Source organism: Pseudoliparis swirei, chromosome 12 (assembly GCF_029220125.1).
Source record: "Pseudoliparis swirei isolate HS2019 ecotype Mariana Trench chromosome 12, NWPU_hadal_v1, whole genome shotgun sequence".
In the NCBI taxonomy this organism is placed as follows: Eukaryota; Metazoa; Chordata; class Actinopteri; order Perciformes; family Liparidae; genus Pseudoliparis; species Pseudoliparis swirei.
In genome coordinates, this window is record NC_079399.1 from 13,471,342 (window position 1) to 13,491,222 (window position 19,881).

At 39.2% G+C, this 19,881-nt stretch overlaps 3 protein-coding genes across 6 annotated transcripts; 1 reads left to right on the top strand and 2 right to left on the bottom strand.

The window, feature by feature from the left end:
* The first annotated feature begins 688 nt into the window (after positions 1–688).
* On the top strand, positions 689–8,652 carry rars2 (arginyl-tRNA synthetase 2, mitochondrial). Of its 2 annotated transcripts, XM_056428091.1 has the most exons (20): positions 689–795; positions 985–1,058; positions 1,164–1,266; positions 2,082–2,165; positions 2,253–2,353; positions 2,451–2,506; positions 2,726–2,809; positions 2,914–2,990; positions 3,118–3,276; positions 3,428–3,534; positions 4,492–4,587; positions 4,716–4,776; positions 5,247–5,323; positions 5,683–5,807; positions 5,945–6,012; positions 6,140–6,249; positions 6,840–6,935; positions 7,064–7,138; positions 7,288–7,351; positions 7,924–8,652. In XM_056428091.1, the coding sequence occupies exons 1-20, from the start codon at positions 760–762 to the stop codon at positions 8,008–8,010; spliced, it is 1,740 nt and encodes a 579-aa protein (XP_056284066.1). In that variant the 5' UTR covers positions 689–759; the 3' UTR covers positions 8,011–8,652. The 2 variants fall into 2 exon arrangements, with proteins under 2 accessions (XP_056284066.1, XP_056284067.1); XM_056428092.1 differs by lacking the exons at positions 689–795; positions 985–1,058 and having other exon boundaries at positions 1,184–1,271.
* slc35a1 (solute carrier family 35 member A1) lies at positions 8,036–12,214 on the bottom strand. 2 transcript variants are annotated; one of them, XM_056428093.1, is made up of 8 exons: positions 11,835–12,214; positions 11,501–11,678; positions 10,745–10,904; positions 10,000–10,152; positions 9,843–9,909; positions 9,345–9,521; positions 9,121–9,255; positions 8,036–9,004 (listed from the first exon to the last, which is right to left on the bottom strand). In XM_056428093.1, the coding sequence occupies exons 1-8, from the start codon at positions 11,842–11,844 to the stop codon at positions 8,871–8,873; spliced, it is 1,014 nt and encodes a 337-aa protein (XP_056284068.1). In that variant the 5' UTR covers positions 11,845–12,214; the 3' UTR covers positions 8,036–8,870. The 2 variants fall into 2 exon arrangements, with proteins under 2 accessions (XP_056284068.1, XP_056284069.1); XM_056428094.1 differs by having other exon boundaries at positions 11,501–11,727; positions 11,835–12,213.
* A 327-nt stretch (positions 12,215–12,541) lies between these two features.
* On the bottom strand, positions 12,542–15,746 carry LOC130202501 (protein yippee-like 5). Of its 2 annotated transcripts, none has more exons than XM_056428096.1 (3): positions 15,596–15,746; positions 14,722–14,867; positions 12,542–13,500 (listed from the first exon to the last, which is right to left on the bottom strand). In XM_056428096.1, exons 2-3 carry the CDS (start codon positions 14,860–14,862, stop codon positions 13,279–13,281), a joined length of 363 nt encoding a protein of 120 aa, XP_056284071.1. In that variant the 5' UTR covers positions 14,863–14,867; positions 15,596–15,746; the 3' UTR covers positions 12,542–13,278. The 2 variants fall into 2 exon arrangements, with proteins under 2 accessions (XP_056284071.1, XP_056284072.1); XM_056428097.1 differs by having other exon boundaries at positions 15,564–15,746.
* Positions 15,747–19,881: the final 4,135 nt, after the last annotated feature.

The following is a 19,881-nucleotide window of genomic DNA, read 5'->3' on the forward strand; positions in this document are numbered from 1 at the left end:
TTCCACAACCTGTCCCCCTTTTGTATATGGGATAAGTTCCAGACATGCTGTCAATTATCACTGGAAACTTTTCTTCGAATATAGGGCATTCTAATGCTTTTTGTTTATCAGCCTCGGGTCACTGCAGGGGCTCTGACTTCACAATGGAGCAGGTAACTAAGTGTCAGTGATTACATATTAACATTTTGGTGGGGAAATAATAATTTAAAGTAGCTGAGCTGACATCAGGTGGGCTGTTTGAGTAAAAGCTGATGTTATTGATAAAGAACTGAATACAATTTTATATTTATTTAAATAATGGGGTTTTTTTTTGTCTGCTGTGGACATGCTCCATAATCGCTCCTAAGGGTTGTGTCCATCTGACATCTTGATATTCATATGGCTAGGTATTTTTTTTTTTACTGTTTTCTAGCCACTAGTAACTCTTATCTATAAGCTTCATTTAAGCTTAGAATCCTTAGGTCTTTAACCTTGTCGGCTACTTATAGTCACGAATTTTAATGTTATACAACACTTTAGGTATGAATCCGAAATTTAGTTCCCGCATATGCAATCCACACCGTCGGGAGCAACGGAGAAAACAATCGAGCGAACCCATTCCGAGAGCAGACAAAGCCTGTGATTGGACGAGCTTAGAGGAAGTAGCGTCACTAAGGCGGAAGTACAGTAGCTATGCCATGTGGATCGATATAACATTGATTGTAGAACATTTTGCCACACGTTTCTGAATATTGTATAGGTTTGGCACGTTTAACAAACATGGCTTGTTTCTTCAGAAGAAAAATAGCAGCAAAGGTAACAAAACAGGAAGTCTTCAACTATTCCACTGTGTTAATGCTACTTTGGCAGCTTTGCGTGACCCTGGAGCAAGTCAAAACAAGAGGGTTGCGGAACCATTACACATCACAGTTAGCATTTGCTTTACACACTTCTCACATACTGTTTAATCCAATGTTCGACCTCTTCGTGTGTCTCGATGTGTAGCTGGCTCGCTCGCTGCAGCAGTCTGAGGATGCCTTCATACCAGCTCTGTCAGCTGTTCCAGTTTTCAAGAAAAAGTTAAGTTCGTTTAACTAACTCTATTATTCCTCTGGTGTGCAAGAGACTGAGTCCGATGCGCTGTGTGTATGTTTGTTAAAACTCCCTGAACTTGTGCTCCTCAGGCAGGGTGCTGACTTCAGATTATCGATCGGCACGTTACGGATCAGTGGGATTCTCCCATCCAGCGGTGACATTCAGCTGCAGACTGAACACTTGGCCACTCGCGTGAGGTTCATCTTGGAGAACATCTCATCTTTCTTTTAGCATTTATTTGTTCGACAGCTTTTATCGAAATCGATTAACATGTATGCTTGTCAGTGTGTTGGTTGCACTTTGGGGTTCAATGTTTATGTCTGTGACACATTGGACCACAGGTTTAACCACCAACCTGCTCTACGAATTGAATTCCAGCAAAGCCACCTTCATTCATTGTAACTCAAATTTAACGATGTTAGAGATCTCTGGAACCATAGTGATACACATCAGCTTCCACACACTTATCAACAGTGTTTAGCCTAACTTTTTTTAAATAGCAGAAACATATTTGGATATATACAAAAACAGAAATAGAGAAACAGCTGTTCATGCTTTTGTAACTTAATTGCAATAGATTTTTATGTTGCCAAGCTTTCCGGTATTCCAATTAAGGTTTTGTGGTTATTGCAGATCAGTCACAAAGCTGCAGGCACACTTTTAACAGGAGCTACGAGAGAGAGCTCATCACTGTCCTCTAATTACGACATTGGCCTCCATGTAAAGCTGCCTTTTTTCCTTTGCTTGAAGAATCTTACTTGATATATTATTTATGTGTGCACCTTCCTTTGTACTGGCTGTGAATGGGTATTATTATTATTTCACGTAAAGAACACCGAGGTTTCCTGTGTATTTGAATGTAATATAAAGTTGTCCCTGCTCATTCACCTGCAACCAAAATCACAAAGTTAAGTGAATATTCTTAATGTTTTCTAAGTCTATTCTGCTTTAATATAATCCTGAAAAAAATACTTTTTGTCTTCCCTAAAATCGACTGTTTTTTTCAGTTGAAGCAGGACAGTGTGGTGGAGGACATATCTGTTGGAAGTGGAATGATCAACTTTAAAGTGAATCGTAAACTTCTTGTCCAGGTTTGTCCATTTTCTTTTCCCCGTGGTGAAAACAATCATCTTGACTGCTTCTAGTGTGATTTATAAACCGTTTGACTGCCCCTGTAGAAAATGTTGGAGCCATTTGGAAAGGGGGAGGATGATAAATTTGGGTTGAATAGTGAACTTTTCAATACTCTCAAGAGAGGAACAACATTAGTTGAGTACAGGTATGTTAGTGTTTGTATATCTTCTTCTTTAAGTACATGCAATGTCTTCCACTTGTAGATTGTCGTCAGTGAGAGTTAATGTGTTTTAATGTTGCAGCTCTCCAAATATAGCCAAAAAGTTTCATGCTGGACACTTAAGATCTACAATTATTGGTGAGTTGAATAACATTTAGATGTGTTCAGTAACTGAAACCAGAATAGTGGTAAAGATCAATATGTAAGTGAGTTGCACTGTAATATTATCTCATTGGAGGTCTCGCTATATATGAAATGATGATAAATAGATGTAAAGAATTGCCCAAAAATATGTTTTGAAATGGTAGTTTACTCACCAGAGAGTAGTTAAAAAATAAATAAATTCTTCATCTCCAGGTAACTTTATTGCTAACTTAAAGCAGTGTCTTGGACACAACGTTATTCGAATGAACTACCTTGGAGACTGGGGTATGCAGTTTGGTGAGTAAATATATATTCAACAGGGGTCCTCTGGTGTCAGAAACGCTTCTCTTTAAATGAATGTTACTGATGGAAAAAAAATAGTTTTCCATCTTTGATTTCAGGTTTGCTGGGAGCTGGGTTTGCTCAATTTGGATGTCAAGAGAAACTGAAAGAGAATCCCTTACAGCATTTGTTTGAGGTGACTTTGTTCTGATAAAGACACCCAGATGTATTCAAAGAGACGCCGTATAATAAGTGTGTTTCATAACGAGTATTAAACAGGATCCTCTTATGTCAACATTATTTTTGTTGTTTTTATCCTGCAGGTTTATGTTCAAGTAAACAAGGAGGCAGAGCACAATGAGGACATGAAGCAGGCGGCCAGAGACTTCTTTAGACAGCTGGAGCAGCATGGCAACGAGGCTGTGTCGTTATGGCAACAGTTCAGGGAGATTACCGTGGACGAGTATCAAATGATTTACAAGGTACCAGCAGCTGGAAAGAATAACATGCATGACCAACTGACACCACAGTTAAAAAACCTAAGCTGTGAAAAATATATAAACTAAAGAAAATATCAGAAGAATAAATATAATCAACTGTAAAATTTGACATTCATTCTTTTAATCTTTCCAGCGGTTAGGGATCCACTTTGATATTTACTCCGGGGAGTCCTTCCACCATCATCAAGCCCAGGAGGTGGTGCAGCAGCTTCAGAGTCGAGACCTGTTGAAAACCTCTGAGTATGTGATGGCTTTAAGTCGGCAGCCAGCATGACACACCAAGGATAAATAATCAAATGATTGGGTTCATTACAATCCCTACGACAGCCACAGACACCAGATTTAATTTTCCTCTTTTCTTGTCAGAGCATTTGTTTTATTGGATGCTGGCAGAATGTCAAGGAAATGTCAACAAATATAACAACGGTGTTTCTGAAATACTTCACCTATCCTAGCTGTAATGAGTCATGTTAATGCTTACTTGGCGCTTACTGATTTTGTGTAGGGTGTTAACCGTTTTGGCAGACCATCAATGTATTTTTTATTTATTTGGCTTTTAGATTGTGAAATTGTATTTTGAGTTGGAAGTGGATGTCTCAGAAATACCCTTATTGGAAAAACTCCAAAGATATGTTAAGAACAGTCTTCATTACCAGAGAGCACGACGGGTCCATTTGTATCCTGTAACTGCTCAGTACATATCTGCAGATTAGAGTAATGTTCATATGTAGAGTATAAATAGTATTAAACAGCAAGGGCTGTATGAATCTGCAAATACAGTATAATATTAATAGTATGCAACATGTGCTTATCAATAATGTATCGGTCAACATAATGTTTCAATATATCTGTAAACACTCACATTATAATGCTCTTATTAAGCTTGCTAGATCTAAAGAATATGGAGAAATATTTGAAGAACGGGTGGTTTCCTGTTTGAAAATGCTTTTGAACTTCACTTCCTTTTGTCAAAATGTTTGCCTCTACGTCATCACGACTTGAAATACTACTTAATTAGTATTATTAGCATCTCCGTAGACAGATTCCAGTTATTTCTAATGTCTGTCATTTCCTTTTGTATATTTGGTCATGTGTAACAATAATGAAACGAATGCTCTTGTATTGCAGTAGGTATTGATGTATGGTTAAATGAATGATAGCAGACCCTGAGCTTACAAGGACTGTTTGTATTTTCAGGAAAGGAACCGATGTGGTGGACCTCTCCACCACCGGAGACATGAGCAGCGTCTGCACGGTGCGCCGCAGTGACGGCACAACTCTCTACATCACCAGGTCAGCACCACGACAAAGTCAGGACAATCCTTAATGTTGTTGAAATAAAAGATCCAAGGTGAGTTAATGGATGAATATTGCATACGAAAGTGTCAATAATGGATTATTTTCCACTTTCTGCATTTAAGAGATCTTGCTGCTGCGATTGACCGAAAAGAAAAGTACCATTTTAATGAGATGATTTATGTGGTAAGGAAACTGATGCACTGTCTCTCTCTGCCTTCACAACATTGTTGTCCTTTAAAGACCTGATAGAACAGTAACTTTACATATACAAGACACATTTATCCCCAACATGATGCACAGTAGTAAAAGACATTGAATTGCATTCATAAGTCAAGTGTGCAGTTAATACATTGGAGGTTTTGACTGTTGGATGGAAAATACAATACATATGAAGATGTCACTTAACATTTCTTACTGTGATGTGTGTTTTTTTCATACCTTTATCTGATATGAAAGACATGTCGAACACAACAATGCAAAATGTATGTGTTGATATCTGTTAACCCACAGTCTGAAAATAGAAAGTGAGTCTTGTACACCTGGTTCACCATTCCATTATGTACGCCTCCTACTACTTTTCCTCCTTGATCTCTTTACCCTTTACACAGACATATTCATCACTTTGCTGCATCTGTTTTGTTTTTGTTTTAAAGACGGATAAAAGCCAGGCGAATCACTTCCACCAATTGTTCCACATCCTGCTCGCCATGGGACATTCTTGGGCTGACAGGTATCAATAAACCACCGGAACACAACTAAACACATACCATCGACCGGGTGGTGGATGCTGTATGATGTTAGCCAATGCTAGTTGTTATTAGCTCTTAGAGATCAAACAATGAATAAAGTTGGACATTTTCTTCCAGAATCTAATCAGGTTTTATAATTTTATATATTGTCCAAACACTCAGAAATTTGTCATAATGAAAAATGCAGATTCTGTGTCGTGATTACCTTCTAATTGTGATACTTTAAGTATAGTTTTGCTGATAATAACTTCCACATTTTTTAAATAAAAATAATTAGTTTAGGACTGCTGGCTTATAGTGAATTAAAAGATATGAATGCATATTCCACCACTGGCTGCAGGTGTAAGCATGTGCCCTTTGGCCTGGTGAGGGGTATGAAGACCCGGAAGGGGGAGGTGGTGTTTCTGGAGGACGTGCTGGACGAAGCTCAAGCCCGAATGCTCCACAACATGAGCCAGTCAAAAAGTAAGACCCGCCACACCTTAATCAGGCAGTAGTTTATATTGCAAATGTGCCTCTCTGTCAATCTCTTCTTAAAATGGCAAATATTACGAAAACCTGCCCATGTGAGAATAATGAGCCTGGTTTTGCTCTTTCCACAGCAACAAAGGAAATGGATAACCCAGAGGACACAGCCGAAAAAGTGGGAATCAGTGCATTAATAGTGCAGGCGAGTTGTCGCAGTTTTTAACCATACCTCTACGCTCTATTATGAAGTCAAATATTCAACTGTTTAATTTCCTGATTTTTCTGCACAATGTGAGTATGGATTATATTTCCCATTGACTTTGTTTCAGGACTTCAGAGGGCCGCTGCAGTCCGACTATACGTTTGACTGGGACAGGATGCTGCAGGCTAAGGGAGACACGGGGGTGTTTCTCCAGTACACACATGCTCGACTCCGCAGGTCTGTATTCAACGCCGGCTCAAATGAATGAAACTCTGTTGAGGTATTCTGGTAGTGCTGGAGTCATGTTGGTGATTTAGTTTAGTGAATCTTTGTCGTGTTATTTCATGACAGTAGGTTTGCAACAAATCAATGTTGTGCAGGAAGTTGTATTCAGTTGGTTGCAATCTGCAACCTCACCAATAGATGCCACTTAATCCTCGACTGTGGTCCTTGCATTTGATGTTTGTTTGTTTTATCCATAACATTGATTCTGATTTTATAGACTAACCACATGTTTGGAATGTATTTTAATCCACAAAGTAACTATCAATAGCTGTCAGATATGTGTGTACGTATAAAGTGCAAGTACTTATGAACATCCACCACTGCTCTTGCACAGCCAGGACATCTTTTTCTTTTGCTTTGAAACAATACACCAGCCGAGTTCAGTTCTTTCTATCCTTAATTTACCGTCGCTCTTGTGATCGAGTCTGTGTTAAGAATCATTAAAACAACAATAATATACATTTGTTAAATATTGGATACAAATACTCTCCAAATATACCACAAAAGTGGCTCATTCACATGTCATGCTGTTCTTACTGCAGCTTGATGCAGAGGAATGAAGGCGGTGAGGCAGTTGCATTTGATCCATCCCTCCTGCTCGAGGAGGCAAGTATCACCATCCTGCGGCACCTCCTTCGGTAAAGAGACTTTTTATCCCTTAAGTCTTCTGCATATCGTCAAACACTGACAGAAATGGCCATAGTACGGCAGTGCTTCGTCAATATTAGCTCCTTGTCTAATGAAGAACTCAATGTACCCTCTGTAGCTATGATGAAGTGTTATTCCAGTCGGCCCAGGATCTGCAGCCCAAACACCTCGTCAACTTTCTGTTGAAGCTCTGGTAAGAAGGGCGTTAGTCTCGAGGGCTTTTGGTGCTCAACGTTTAACCGGCTCCTCACTGCCCGTGTAACGCCAATGTTTCTTTGTACACGTGCTGATAAAAAGGCGTACTCTGGCGTATTGATGTTACTCCTCTCCGATCTCTTCCAGCCACCTGATCGCCTCAGCACACCGAGAGCTGCCGGTGAAAGGAAGCGCTCAGGATGTTGCACAGGTAGGAAGATAATCACTTAAGTACATAGCTCTGGGCTTTTTATTCTTAGATGTACCATCATCCTAATCACCTTAAATACATTAGGAATATATATTTTGTAAACAAGCACATAGGTTAAATTAAACATGTCCAGTCACAGATTAGGATTAAGGATAAAAACACAAATATTTCCCATTCAAATTGTGATTATTATTGTATTAATTAAACCCTACTTCTGTATCGGTGGTCTGCATAGTACATAGCTTAGTATCGTCAACTAAACTAATTTGTTTAAGTTTTCTGCAGCTGAATAAATTATCTGGAAACACTTACATATGCTCACAGGTTATGACATTGCTAATGTTACTACAAGTTGCCCTTTTTCAGATCCTGCTCTAACTTTAAAAAAACATTCCTTCAGCCCAACATCTGCCTCTTAATGCGTAAGAAAAGGCCTGAACACAGATACTAAATTATATCCTGGTTCAGCAAACGTCAGTGATTGCATGTTCATAAAAACAAATTATTGCAAAAATTAAACCAATATTTTAAAAAAGTTAACCGTTCTCATGTCCTTTGCTGAATGTCAACAGGCAAGGCTACGGCTGTTCAGTGGGGCCTGTTCAGTCCTGGCCAATGGGATGAGGATCTTGGGCATCACACCAGTAGATAAAATGTGAAACTTGCATGTATTGTTTGAACTGCTGTAGGTACCAACTGCTTTAATTTATTTGTTACTTTGAATACAATTTCAAAGTAAAATACCATCTTCCTCAATTGAAGTCGCAGGAGCATTCCCTTCTATTGTCTCAGGTATTTCCCACTCACGCATCAAAGCCAGTTTACAGGTTACACGAGTACAACGGGAATCTGATTTTTCTTACAGTGCGGAACAATCATGTAACATGTCGTACATGTTAAATGCTCATGTTGCTTTTACCACGTTTACAGTCGGTTTTAATGAAAGCTTTGCGAGTGACTTTTAAAACTGAAGGCGACAGATGCGATCCAAAGGATTCATGACACTGGAGATATAAACTCAATCACATTTTGATCCTTCTCAGTATGTTCTGCATTCAGAATTCACACGATGATATGAACGTAGGACAATAACATTTCACAGTGTAAAACAGACTAAATATTGAAAAAACAAACTACACGATAAGAAGTTGTGATATTCATACATACTCCCCTTAGAACGGATATATGGAGGCATCGAAAGAGTAACAAAGTCCTGTTACTGCTTGTTGCTCCAGCATGGCAAGATTGCATCGTAACATTTACAAACTTTAAACATCTATAAAGAACTGTATAAAATCAAATGTGTTTTCTTTTCTTATCGACTGAAAAATTGCTCGTATCTAGATTGAAATGGATCAGAAGTTGTCGTCGATACGCTGAAGTGAAAACAAAGACGACTCAACCGAGTGTTCATTTGGCTCCCAAGGGGCAGGAGCTCTTCTAGGTGGCTAGAAAAAGTGACCCACCCACAACACAGACGGGTCGACCAGCGAGAGAGACTCTGCTGCAGGTCGGCGGCTCACACAGTGATCAGCCTCCGTTTGGATTCCCTGTCTGTATCTTCCCGGCTCAGCTTCGATGTGTCTTGCTTTGGAAGTCCGTACAGGTAGATGGAAACACACACCAGGAGTGCTCCAGAGGCAAATGAGACCGCTGCACAATAGGGAAAGAAAAGCCAAATGAAACGTTCCCGTATTTAAATGTCCTCGCCTGGTGAGCCAGAGGGACTCGACGTACCAATGATGTGGTTGTTTGAAAAACGAACTTACTTATCTGTAGTCCAAACATGACGACAGACGCCACTGTTGAGAGAATGATGGCGGCTGCAGCGGAGAAGCCTTTCATGATGTTGTCTGTGTACTTCACGACCACCGACGTGTAAAGACCGCCCACACTGGCCAAGACTGGGAGCACAAAGAGCAGTGTCAGCGAAAAATACAGTGAACTAAAGTGCAATTAAAAGGAGAACATCCTCCGGTTTAGCAGCACTCACATACTACGAAGCACACCCAGGGCGTGTAGCCGAACAAGAAACCTTTCTCCAGGACCTCCTTGCCATCGGCTATGAAAACACCGATCAGTGTGACCACAATACCGGACAGGTACATCTGGATGTTTCTCACCCACAGAGACGTGTCTGAGCTCTTCAATACCTTCTCAAAGTACACACCTTAATCACAAAGTAGACACACAACTGTGAATGCAAAGTAAATACTCAAATATTATGCCACGTGTATCTAAATTAACGTACTCAAATAAAATAAACGATGGATCAACGATACAAATACAATAATCGATTAACTTTAAGCACTGCTAATGAGAAAAGACAGCAGCTGGTGTTCGTGTCATGTTTGAGTAGAGATCACTTGGCAGGTAAATGCAGGTGTTGTTTGGCTCATCTAATATTTGTATTCCGTGTGTGGCAGCTAAATTAATATTGGTTGACCGGGTGAATCCACCATTAATCAGTGATTTCCCACGGACTCTTTACCTGCAAACCCGGAACAAATGACAGCAATAGCGATGGCGACGAACCCAACGAAAGGATTTTGCTCGATCTGAAAAAGAAAGACACAGGACATATATTATAGTCAAGTGGATAGCTAGGATGTTTATAACATTTAAGTTTTAATATATGCCACCCCCACCTGAACCTTAGTGGCCTCCGCAGCCTTCCATTGGACGAGTGTTACGCCCCCACAGAGCATGAAGACAGAGAACCACTGCAGCCGGCTGAGAGAGCGGTTCAGCATGAGGACGGTACACAAGGCAGTGCACGGGATCTTCAGCTGATAGGTCAACTACACAGATAAAAACACAAGTTAGATCAAAAAACTATTGATTTTGAAGTTTATAAAGGTTGGTTGGACTAGCTTTTCAGCCACACACCGATACAGCTCCAGTGGCTCGTATGAGATCTACACTCCTTGCACTTCACACATCATGGGATGGAGCAACATTTCTATCTCAGAAGTTTAGTTGATGTAAATGTTTTCTATACGGTTGCATTCTACCTCTTCAACTTTTGTGCCCCAAGTTGTTTAGTGTTACTGCAGTCATTAGTGGAATGACTGATAATCAACAGTAATTATGCTAACTGATCAATGGGTTGAGTGATTCTGAAGCAAAAATGCCAAACTCTGCCCTCATCAATGCAGCCAGTTCTCAAAGATGGTAAAAGTACACTTTTTACACATTTTCCTTCACCCATCTACATCAACATAAGCACGATAGTGCTGCATTTGGTAGAGTGAGTCAAACTATCTTCTGCATGTAAATCATATTACAGCCTAAACTGGTTTTTTAACATTGTTTAGCTCCTGGGTGCAGCACAGGCATGAGGGTCCAATATCCATTCATGTGAACAACCTAGAAAGAGGATATAGTTCATACCTGATAAACTGGTGCATCAAGATTACTCAAGGCCAGAAAGGCCATGTTATTCTGAACCGCATACACGACGGAGGGCACGCTCAGCTTCAGCAGTTCTTTTGGGCTGCATAATACATGTTCCACTAAAGCGTTCTTCAGTCTGACGGGACTTCCTGTTTCTCTGAGAAGAGACACACAACAGACACATGAAAATCGGAAATACTTTTAGATGATTCATTTAAATATACATTAAATCCACTTGTGGGAGTCGCTTAATCATTTAATTTGTTTCCTTCATTAAACGACAAGTGTTTAAGCAAAGAGGACATGTTGGATACACCAGGACCAGGAAAGCAGCTCAGAACCTCTTTAGTTGTTGGTCCAGGACAGGTTGATGATACACACCAGGGCTTTCATGTGCATTAGACTAAAATGATCCTATGATTACAGCCTACACTGGTTTGTTAACATTGTTCAGTGTTTCCCCTAGGTTTACAGCTTCAGGGGGGCGGGGACTAGTGCCGCTGCTAGCCATGTTGGTGCCCTAAGTGTAACTCCTTCACGATGCCCCCCCTGAGATAGGAAAGGGACCCATTACTTCTGCTGTAATCTGGCGCTATATTGAAAATTACAGAGTGGCGGGCGGAGATGTCAGGGGGGCGGGCCGCCACCCTGATAGAATGGAAGGGGAAACACTGATTGTTACGCCAGTGGGTGCAGCAGTCCGTGCGTACCCCTGTGGTGACACGGGGGCATGTTACAGTTACTACCACTTACTTTGACAGCATCCCCAGACTCAGTATTAATTTAACGACCTCGGTGAGGCACACTGCGGTCGTGGAGAAGTACAGCTCCGACGCGCTGATCCTGGTGTACCGCAGGGCCACCGTGTACGTCGCCGCCACCACCGTCATCACCGTCAGGCAGTACACCTTGAAGACCACGCTCACGTGCTCTGTGGAGGGAACGTGTCGTGAAGTCACACCGTGTTATCACTTCGGTCACTGGAAAGAAACACACGTTTGAGCGACACATGACTGACAGCATTTAGCTCGGCTAGCTCGTATAAACGGCTAATAACATGCTAGCTCGTATTAACTGTTCGGCTCACCGTCAGCCATCGCTGCTCCGGTTCCTGTCCGTCCGAGGAGAAAAAGGAGTTTGACTTCCTGCTCTCTTCACTTTGCATCAACACGAACACATTTCCAGTCTCGGTTAAAGAATGTTGTTCGACCGGCTTCACATCAGGAGTGTTTGTGTGCCTGCGTCTGGTGACCAGGGCCTACATTACCCAGAATGCAGCGCGAGTCGACTTTACGAAGAGTGCGTTTGTTTACTGTAACCCGAAACGCTGCCAGTTGGTGAAACGTCTTCATAATCGCTGTAGCTTTGACTTTATGCTCTTTAAGTTACTTCGTCGGAAACCAAACAAACAGGAAACATCCAAAGTCATTAAGAGGAATCGCTGTGTGACCGATTCACGGAGGAATGCACGAAAATGAACATTTAAGTGAGGTTGACCGTATCACACTACGGTGCAGGTTCGTCACTTATTTCTGGTCGGCATTTCAAACGTTAAACATTTAATGTGTGTCATCTTTGACAAACATTCACGTGCTGTTCTTTTATTGGACGGTTTTTATTGACTAAAACGTGTGCGGCCTCAAAACTGGCTTTTTAATACGTGCAATGAATTTTACCGATACATAATTAATTCCCCAGTAATGATTTTTTTTAAATATATTTTTTAATTCAGGTAGGACACAATATTAGAATCAAAATTTTGACAGACATGAAAGAAAACACATCATTAATGAATACATTTTAAATGTATTTATTTTTGATAATGAGAAAACAGTTTTATTTAAGTAATATGCCAATTGCTAATAGACATTTGGATTATATTAAATAAATCACTGAAATCAGGCTTACAGCAAGAGTGTATTGATATGTAATTCCCCATCACTGTACAAAAACTGGTTTGACTATCATTTATCATCACAAAATAAAGTTGGGATATCTGACCTCTATAGGTCATAAATGGAAAACAACAATATGATCACCGTGATTTATTTTTTAGGGAATACAGCTAATAATGAAAAGTTACTTAATATTCATATAAAATAAAGAATTTCTGACTGTCACATTGAACACTTTGCAGTAAAGAAATATATTGCAGCATACTGCTTTGTGACAAAATCTTCTGTGAAGAACATGGTTCATGTTCAACGTCACAATCTCTGACCTTGCAGGGCAGCGTGAGCAAGTCGCCTCCCTCTGACAGCAGCCAAAACGCCACAACAATAAACACATTGAAACTGCAGGCAATTTGAAATGCTAGACAAGAAATGGCATCATAGAAGATATTCTTATATTTTAAAAGTGGGAAAATAAAGACCACTTTTTGCATTTAAACTGCCTACAAAGACCCTGGGATATTGTTCTGGTGTAGCTCTACTCCCAAATGGCAGTGTCCATCAAATCCATGCACTGCTGCCTGAGGGAAAATCTGTAACGTGCCCGGATTGAGCGCTGTAACTGCAACAAGCGTCAACTCAGGAGTTGTCGGAGGGATTGTGCTCGAAGCCTTCGCTCTCCCTCACCAGCGTCCTCTCCAGAATGACACGTCCTTCCTTGTAGCGCTGGCTTTCCTCGGTGGCGAACTCGTACACCCAGCCTAGCTTGCTGTTGCAGTTCTTGCAACTGACGTCCCTCACCATGTGTCTTCCCGTCAGCATGACTCGGTCTTGCACCTCGCTGTGCTGCAGATTCACAACCTGGAAGGCAGCAGCCAGATATCAGTTGCTGTGACAGCCAATTGCTACAATGTGGCTGACCAACACCCAAACCCAAATATATTCAATTGATACATTCAATTTAGAATGATGAAACAGTGAAAAGTTTAAAATCCTCACATTTGAGAAGCTGGAAGCATCACTTTTGGCATTTTGCTTGAAATATTTCTTAAACAATCGATTATAGGACAAAATGTATCTGCTACAATAATGTCCACAATCATACAATGTTAACATACCTGCAAACTCATGAGGGGTGAAAAAGGTGACAACGTTGTTTGAAGCCTCAAAGCTTTTAGAACCACAACTAGTCATTTTATTGTTCTGACCACAAATCTAAATAATGATAATAAACAGTTTAAGAACAAAAGTTCCTCCGCTCTGACTCAGCCCTATAATGACAGTAATAACAAATATACATTGTCATTACATATAATATGGTTAAAGTCATTCATGAACCAACTTCCTTTTTTTTTGCCTGAACAGTCCTCATGGACTTTTCCCTGAATCTGTTCTGTCTCTACCTGTTTGTCACGATACTCATATTATAACTTCTATACATATTACATACCTGCCATAAATATCATGATACCCGATACCAGAATTCAATACAATAAAAACAATATGGTACCATAAATACGAGACTGGTATATTTATCTATAATAGTAATAAATAAAACATCTGTATGGTTCACTTTTTACCAACTTTTTCAACACTTAACAAATGTCAGTAATATTAGTATTAATACAGCCAGATATGAATGAAACTACATGGTTCCATCATAGCATTGATTATCACTATGAGGCCGTTAGTCTCTGACCAGATGATACACAGTTCATCAGGATGAGCAGCTGGAGAATTACACAACTTTACAGACAAACATTTCACTTCTGGCATCTTTTTATTTGTTAAGCCGAAATCGGTCTCTAAAGCTGCGCCACTTCTCTCGCTGTGAGCGCTGCGCTGCGCAGTGTGCGCAGACAGCTCGACACCGAAAGGTGACAAGTTTGCAGGTATGTGTTAATGAGAAATGTGTCATTTTATGAATAACCCAATTAGTTAATATGACCGTTCCAACACAAGTCAATTTACAGTGGAACTGAATATCTTACTCTAGCTGGTCAGTTATCATCCTAAAACAAATATTATTTTATGTATTTTCACCATAAAACTATCCAAGTGAAGGAGCTGATGTGCAGGTACCTTGTTGAACAGGAAAGCTCTTCCGGTGGCCCCGGTGAAGCGCGTGGAGATGAGTTCAGCTCGGTTGGTCAGAATGGTGTCACAGTTTGCACAAGCGAAGAGGCGAGTCCCACCAATGTGATCCAAGAAGATCCGACCCATTTTGTCTACAAACACAATGCAAAAACAAAACAAAAACAAATAAAGGAAGTTGCCTTGTTACATTATGTATCATACTTTGTTTTCTTTTTTATTTAATCTTCGGCGAATTAGAAAATGAACCACCCACCAAAGTAATTACAACAAGAGGAAATTTTCTTTTCTTTTAATGCATTAGCAATATATAATGATATATGCATTAGAAATTATGTTTGCTATATTGTCAACACTGTGGTAGGTCTTCCAGAAATTTCTCTTGAATTAGGTATTTATTTGGCATTGTTGCAAACCAATTACCTGTTTTTCCTCGTGATAAAGTACATTTATGAGGTATCTTATGAGCTGGATTTGACAAAGATGTTCCAGTCTAATTCATCAACATCTCAATTAGTTTACATGTTCTGTTGAGAAATGCATGACATACATTATAACTCTCAATCATCTCTGCAACACAAACTAACCATTATTAACTTTGTTACTTGATTCATTTATGTTGTGGAATATAAATAGTGCTATTTTGGGGTTATTGGGTTCACCCTGAAGGCAACATGTGGCCTGGTGTGTCAACAAGATAATAAAAAAGACAACACACTGTGCATTCAGTTCCCATCATAAACTAGCTAATGCTGTTCATTAAATAAAGTCACCACGGGCAGTAAGAGAAAAAAGGCCCAAGGCCTCCAGATAACGTGAATGGGCCTTACGGTTCACGGCTCGTCGAAGACAACCGTCTCACCTCGCAACGGCAGCTAGCGGGAAAGCAGTTACCAAGAAACGGAGATGCTTGTCGTCGAGGTGTCTCTAAATCACAGCTAATCGCCGGTATGTCTTCATCCTAAACCTCTCCTCTGTTATTGTTGTCAATCCCGACCCAGAGAGTTGACGCAGCCGGCCGTGTTTATGGCGTTAATCACGTCAGTGAGAACGACGACTTCCGCCGAGTACTTTGAGAGTAAATCCCCCCATAAAACATGTTTTGAGTCGAGGCCATTTTAAACTGTAGATATTGAATAATAATGGTCACAATTGTTATTATGAATGTATATGTCCTTTATACTAAATACTAGAGTCCACAACGGCATACGTGTAATAATCTTTGTTTCAATTAAAAATTAAATGCTTTTATTTTGAAAGCAAAGTCGCCTCAGTATTTCTGTGGTATATTGGATCGAGCACTCGGTGCTCGATTGTATTTGACTGTCACCACTACAGAGTTCGGTGATCGTTTGTTCATGCCTGGAGTTGTGTGTGATTAACCCGGGAGTAAAAGATCTAACTTGTGCTGCATCCTCGTCTCCGTGCATTTGTATCTAACAGTGATTTAGATAACCCACGAATAGTATACAACTATAACAGTGACTTTATATATAGAGCATAAAGACACAACAATTTCAGTGTTTCTCTGGGAACCTAATGTAGCTCCATTTAATGACCGCAAGGGGGCGGCAGAACACCTTTACAAACATCTAGGACTGTGTTTGACCATAGCATTAGATGTTGCAGTATTTGTGAAACTTTTTTTTTTTTAAACATTTAAATAGTGGATTGGTAATTCTCAGGATCCATACAATTTTATTTCATTTCAAAAGTTGATATACTTGAACTCAATTGAAAGCAGGACTGATAGAGTGGATTTTTCTGATTCAATTGAATTGTGTTGACGGTTCAGTTTTCTGCTGAGTGTTTCAGACAGAGGATTTCAGAATGTATTATTAAGAGATGGACTAACACGTTTAAGATGTTTTGATAGGAAAATATAGAACAAAACAGTCTGCCTTATCCTTTAAGATCAGTTCATGGTTTGTTAGGTGTTGAATATTAGTTTGTGTTATAAAAGCTAATACATTGCAGTCATGGTTATTTCAGAGTTATCAGCCTGTTGGGAAAAAGAGACGAGCAGGGGAAAGTGCACATAGTTATAAAATACTCAACACCAATTTAGCATTGATTAAGGTCACCACAAGTCAAATACTTATCGCCATGTTCTATCAAAAAAATCCTGCAATCAAGTCAGTGATTAACTTTACAGTTTAGATAAATACAATCAGTATGAAGTGATTCAAGTAATGATACATGGCATCATTCAAATAAGAAGATAGGTGTAATGAAAATTCAAACAGACTTTACTGTAAATCCTGCTTGTCTACTCTGAGCAGCCAGCGACGCAGCAATCAATGAGACATGAAAGCAGAGCTGTCTCCTACAATCTTTCTTGTTGTTTCTTCTCTTCCCTACTTTTCTGGATTTTCACCTCTGTTTTTCATGCTGTCGTTGTCGAGGACCATTTTCAAGTTGTCAAAAATGTGATAAATAGCTTTAAGTTTAGGAGAAGACATAAACGTGAAATATTTTTACTTTTATTTTTTCACCTCCAGAAGAGTCATCTGTTTTTACCCAGCTACAGAGCTAACGTTCAACATCTTAAACCTGCGTCTACCAGCCTTGTTTGTGATCAGATATTTTAAGCTCTTTAATATTATCTTGACGTTTTTTACGCCCTGGTCCAATTTGGCCGATCAGTTTTTGATTGTTAGCAAAGTGGGACAAAGTGTGCAGCCCATATAAACCTGTTCAGAGATTAGTGGAGATCGGGGAGATACAAGCTTCACGCTCCAGCAGGCGGTTCATGCAGAGTTAATGTCCTTGAGGGAAGATAAAAGAATGTAAAGACAGTACGACCTCTTATCTGTATTACAGTAATCGTGATTGGAGTCGACTATTCGGTTAAAGACCTTCATCGTTCCGCAGTCCAAGATGTGATGGAGCAACAAGGAAACAATGAAGAAATCCTAACACACATGTTTCAGTACAAACTGAAATACAGCGCGTAAACCTTCACAGTATGTGACTGTTGAGCTGTCCAAACCATTTAATACGGCACTAATGCTGGCAGGACTAGAGGCCTCATTAATGTCTATACTTCATGACACAAAAACAGTAGTAGTTCAAAAACGTGTTAGTTGTTTTCTTAACTTGTTGCCCTTTCTTCTCACTACCGCTCTAATCAGACAAGAGATAAGAGATAGTCAAACTTTATAACACTGAAACATTGCTGTTCTGTAAAAAAAGAAGAGATAACAATATTAAGTAAGTGCATTATCTTCATGCAGAGTGTGGTTCAAATACAAATATAATACCGATAGAAAAATACCTCACTCTCTTCTATGTCCACCAGCAGAACCAATAATGCTTTCTGTAGTAGATAAATACTTGAACCTTAAAGTTTAAACTAATCTTTTTGCAACTCTAACTGTCTTGATTACACATTATTAGCAGTAGTATTACAGTGTGGCTGAGCTTCAGCTTACCAAGAGCAATGTCATGTGGTAACATGTTATGACAACTACGAGTCGTGCTTCAGTAATGCTATTATGTCGTAAAGTATATTAATAGATTCAGCAAAAAAGACCTCAGATAGTCTAGACATAGAATGTCATTAACACCCTGAGGTTCACTCTCTCTCATTATTACAATAAAAGTTTCACTATCAGTGACATTGTTTTACAGTAAAACCTTTGGACAATGAAGTCAGTCCCTCCCCTCTGTTCATTTTTATGGTGCTGTCCAGGTATAACCACATAGATACTAATAGTAATCACATGAAAAGACGGCCGACCAGCAAACAGAGAGAGCGGAGAAGAAGGAAAAGCAGCAGAAAAGATCCACGAGGACAAAATCTGAGAAATCTGAGAGATGATGCTTCCACAGCTGGTTCTGCTCACAGTCCTGGGGCTCACATGGACTAAAGGTTTCTCCTGGTTGCTTAACTTAGTGCTCATGACGGTCTGCTGTAGTTTAAGAATCTAACCGGAGAAACTGATCATGACTGTTGTAAACATTATAATTCATGTAGTAAACATACTAAGGATAATTTGAGAGGTGGACTGGATTTGATGGTTCTGTAGTTCTTCTTTTGAAATGATAACAACATGGTGTTAAAAGTCATGAGTGAAAAAAATAAAATAATATCTGATCCACTTATGTAGCTTTTATACTGGTATATTAATGTAATATATTTGTGCATCTCTAAAGAGGAGTGGGTTTGAGCACTTTTGAGATGAGCGCATGAATATTAGTACATGTACCTTGCTCAGCAGTCACATTTAAATACACTGCATGCTGTTAAAAGTTATATTTAATCTACTATATTATATGTATCTACATATTATATGTTTTTAATGGTGTTCTCATTTAGTAACTGGACTGCCGTGCACTCAGATGTTTCCCTCTGAGCTGCCCCCTTCAAATGGTAAGTCAGATTATTAGAGACTGGCTAATATTAATGGCTATATGTTTAGTTGATTACAACTATTACTTCATTTTCCCAATCAATAAGCAATTTAGAGTGTATTTTCAATGGAATACCTAATATAAGTTTGTTAGTATACCAATGACTTTTCTATACCAGCAAATACGTCAATGGTCCAGTGGATATTATAATGCAATTTAATACATGAGTGATCAAATTAAACTTGAATTTATTCATTCTAGTACAACTTTGATTTACTTGTACTTTAATTGAGTCTTTTCATTTTATGTTGTAAATCAGAAATTATGTGTGTTTGTAGTGGATAGATAAAAGGCTGATAATCTGTTTGTGATTTTTAGTATTCAGAAGATTTACTTCAGTAAAAGAAGGGATATTACACTCCAGATATACTCCTTTAATCATAATACTTCTATTGCACTGCAATTCTGAAGTAAATATTATATATATTAATATGTTTGTTTTTATATTTATTTGACCTCCATTACTGAAATACTTTCGATACTTTTTTTATATATGATTTATTTGTAGAAAATACTTTCGATACTTAATGATATTTTGCGATAAAAACTTTTGCTAATACTTTTACTTATAATACTTGCATGGAGTATATTTAGAGTGTAGCGTTCTTTCTGTTACTGAAGTAAAAATGTAAAATCGCATACAGATTATCAGCTCTTTTTATATCCACTACAAACGCTTTTCAGTTCTTATTGACAACATGTCACATACAACATGTGATTCAATTTAAAACA